The sequence below is a fragment of the Acanthisitta chloris genome, unplaced genomic scaffold (assembly GCF_000695815.1).
Source record: "Acanthisitta chloris isolate BGI_N310 unplaced genomic scaffold, ASM69581v1 scaffold1602, whole genome shotgun sequence".
Classification (NCBI taxonomy): Eukaryota; Metazoa; Chordata; class Aves; order Passeriformes; family Acanthisittidae; genus Acanthisitta; species Acanthisitta chloris.
The window spans coordinates 1,779-2,381 of NW_008659661.1; the positions used below are offsets into that span (position 1 = coordinate 1,779).

General features: G+C 60.5%; 1 protein-coding gene across 1 annotated transcript in view; it reads right to left on the minus strand.

Moving 5' to 3' along the window:
- The window catches only part of LOC103797262 (nuclear envelope pore membrane protein POM 121-like), a gene marked incomplete at both ends in the record, with an annotated part of 8,303 nt that overhangs the window by 1,651 nt on the left and 6,049 nt on the right, over window positions 1-603 (minus strand). The window contains 2 exons of the mRNA XM_009069460.1: window positions 9-81; window positions 389-491. Coding sequence (XP_009067708.1) covers window positions 9-81; window positions 389-491 — 176 coding nt within the window. The remainder of the gene's footprint in view (window positions 1-8; window positions 82-388; window positions 492-603) is intronic.

Sequence of the window (603 nt, forward strand, 5' to 3'; positions counted from 1 at the left end):
GTGCAGACCCTGGGGAGGTCACGGCGAATGCCAGCGGCCTGGACACAGGTGTTGTCTCTGCAGTGGTGCTGGGGACTGCATCTAGGGGGAAGGAGCAAGAAATCAGGATCCACAACTGCCTGTGGGGAACACATCTGCAGCTTCCCAGAGGGCAGGGAAACTGCACCAACACCACACAGCCTTGGGGAACGTCACCCAGCACCACGGGGAACCTCACCCAGCACACCCTGGGGACACTAGGGCATGAGGTCTCCTCGGTCTGAAGGCACCAAAAGCACCACCAAAGCTGATGGCCAGGCAATGAGCTTCCCCAGCCTGTGCTACAGACTCTGCCCTGCCATCCCTGAACTTGCTTCTATCCCTCTGTGTGTTCCCAGCCTGCCCTTACCAGCCTTATCCTCCAAGACACTGTTGAACCACTGCAGCACTGCCTTCTTCTCCGCGTCCAGGTCCTCCGAGGTGATGGGGTAGCCCAGCTGAGGCGGCGGGGGCTGCCAAGAGAGAGCAGCAGCAGCTTAGCTCCTTCTCAGGGAAGCAGGCAGAGCCTCTCTGAAGGTGTGCTGACGACTGGCCGTGGCGAGCCTCGTGAAGCAGCTGTTCCTG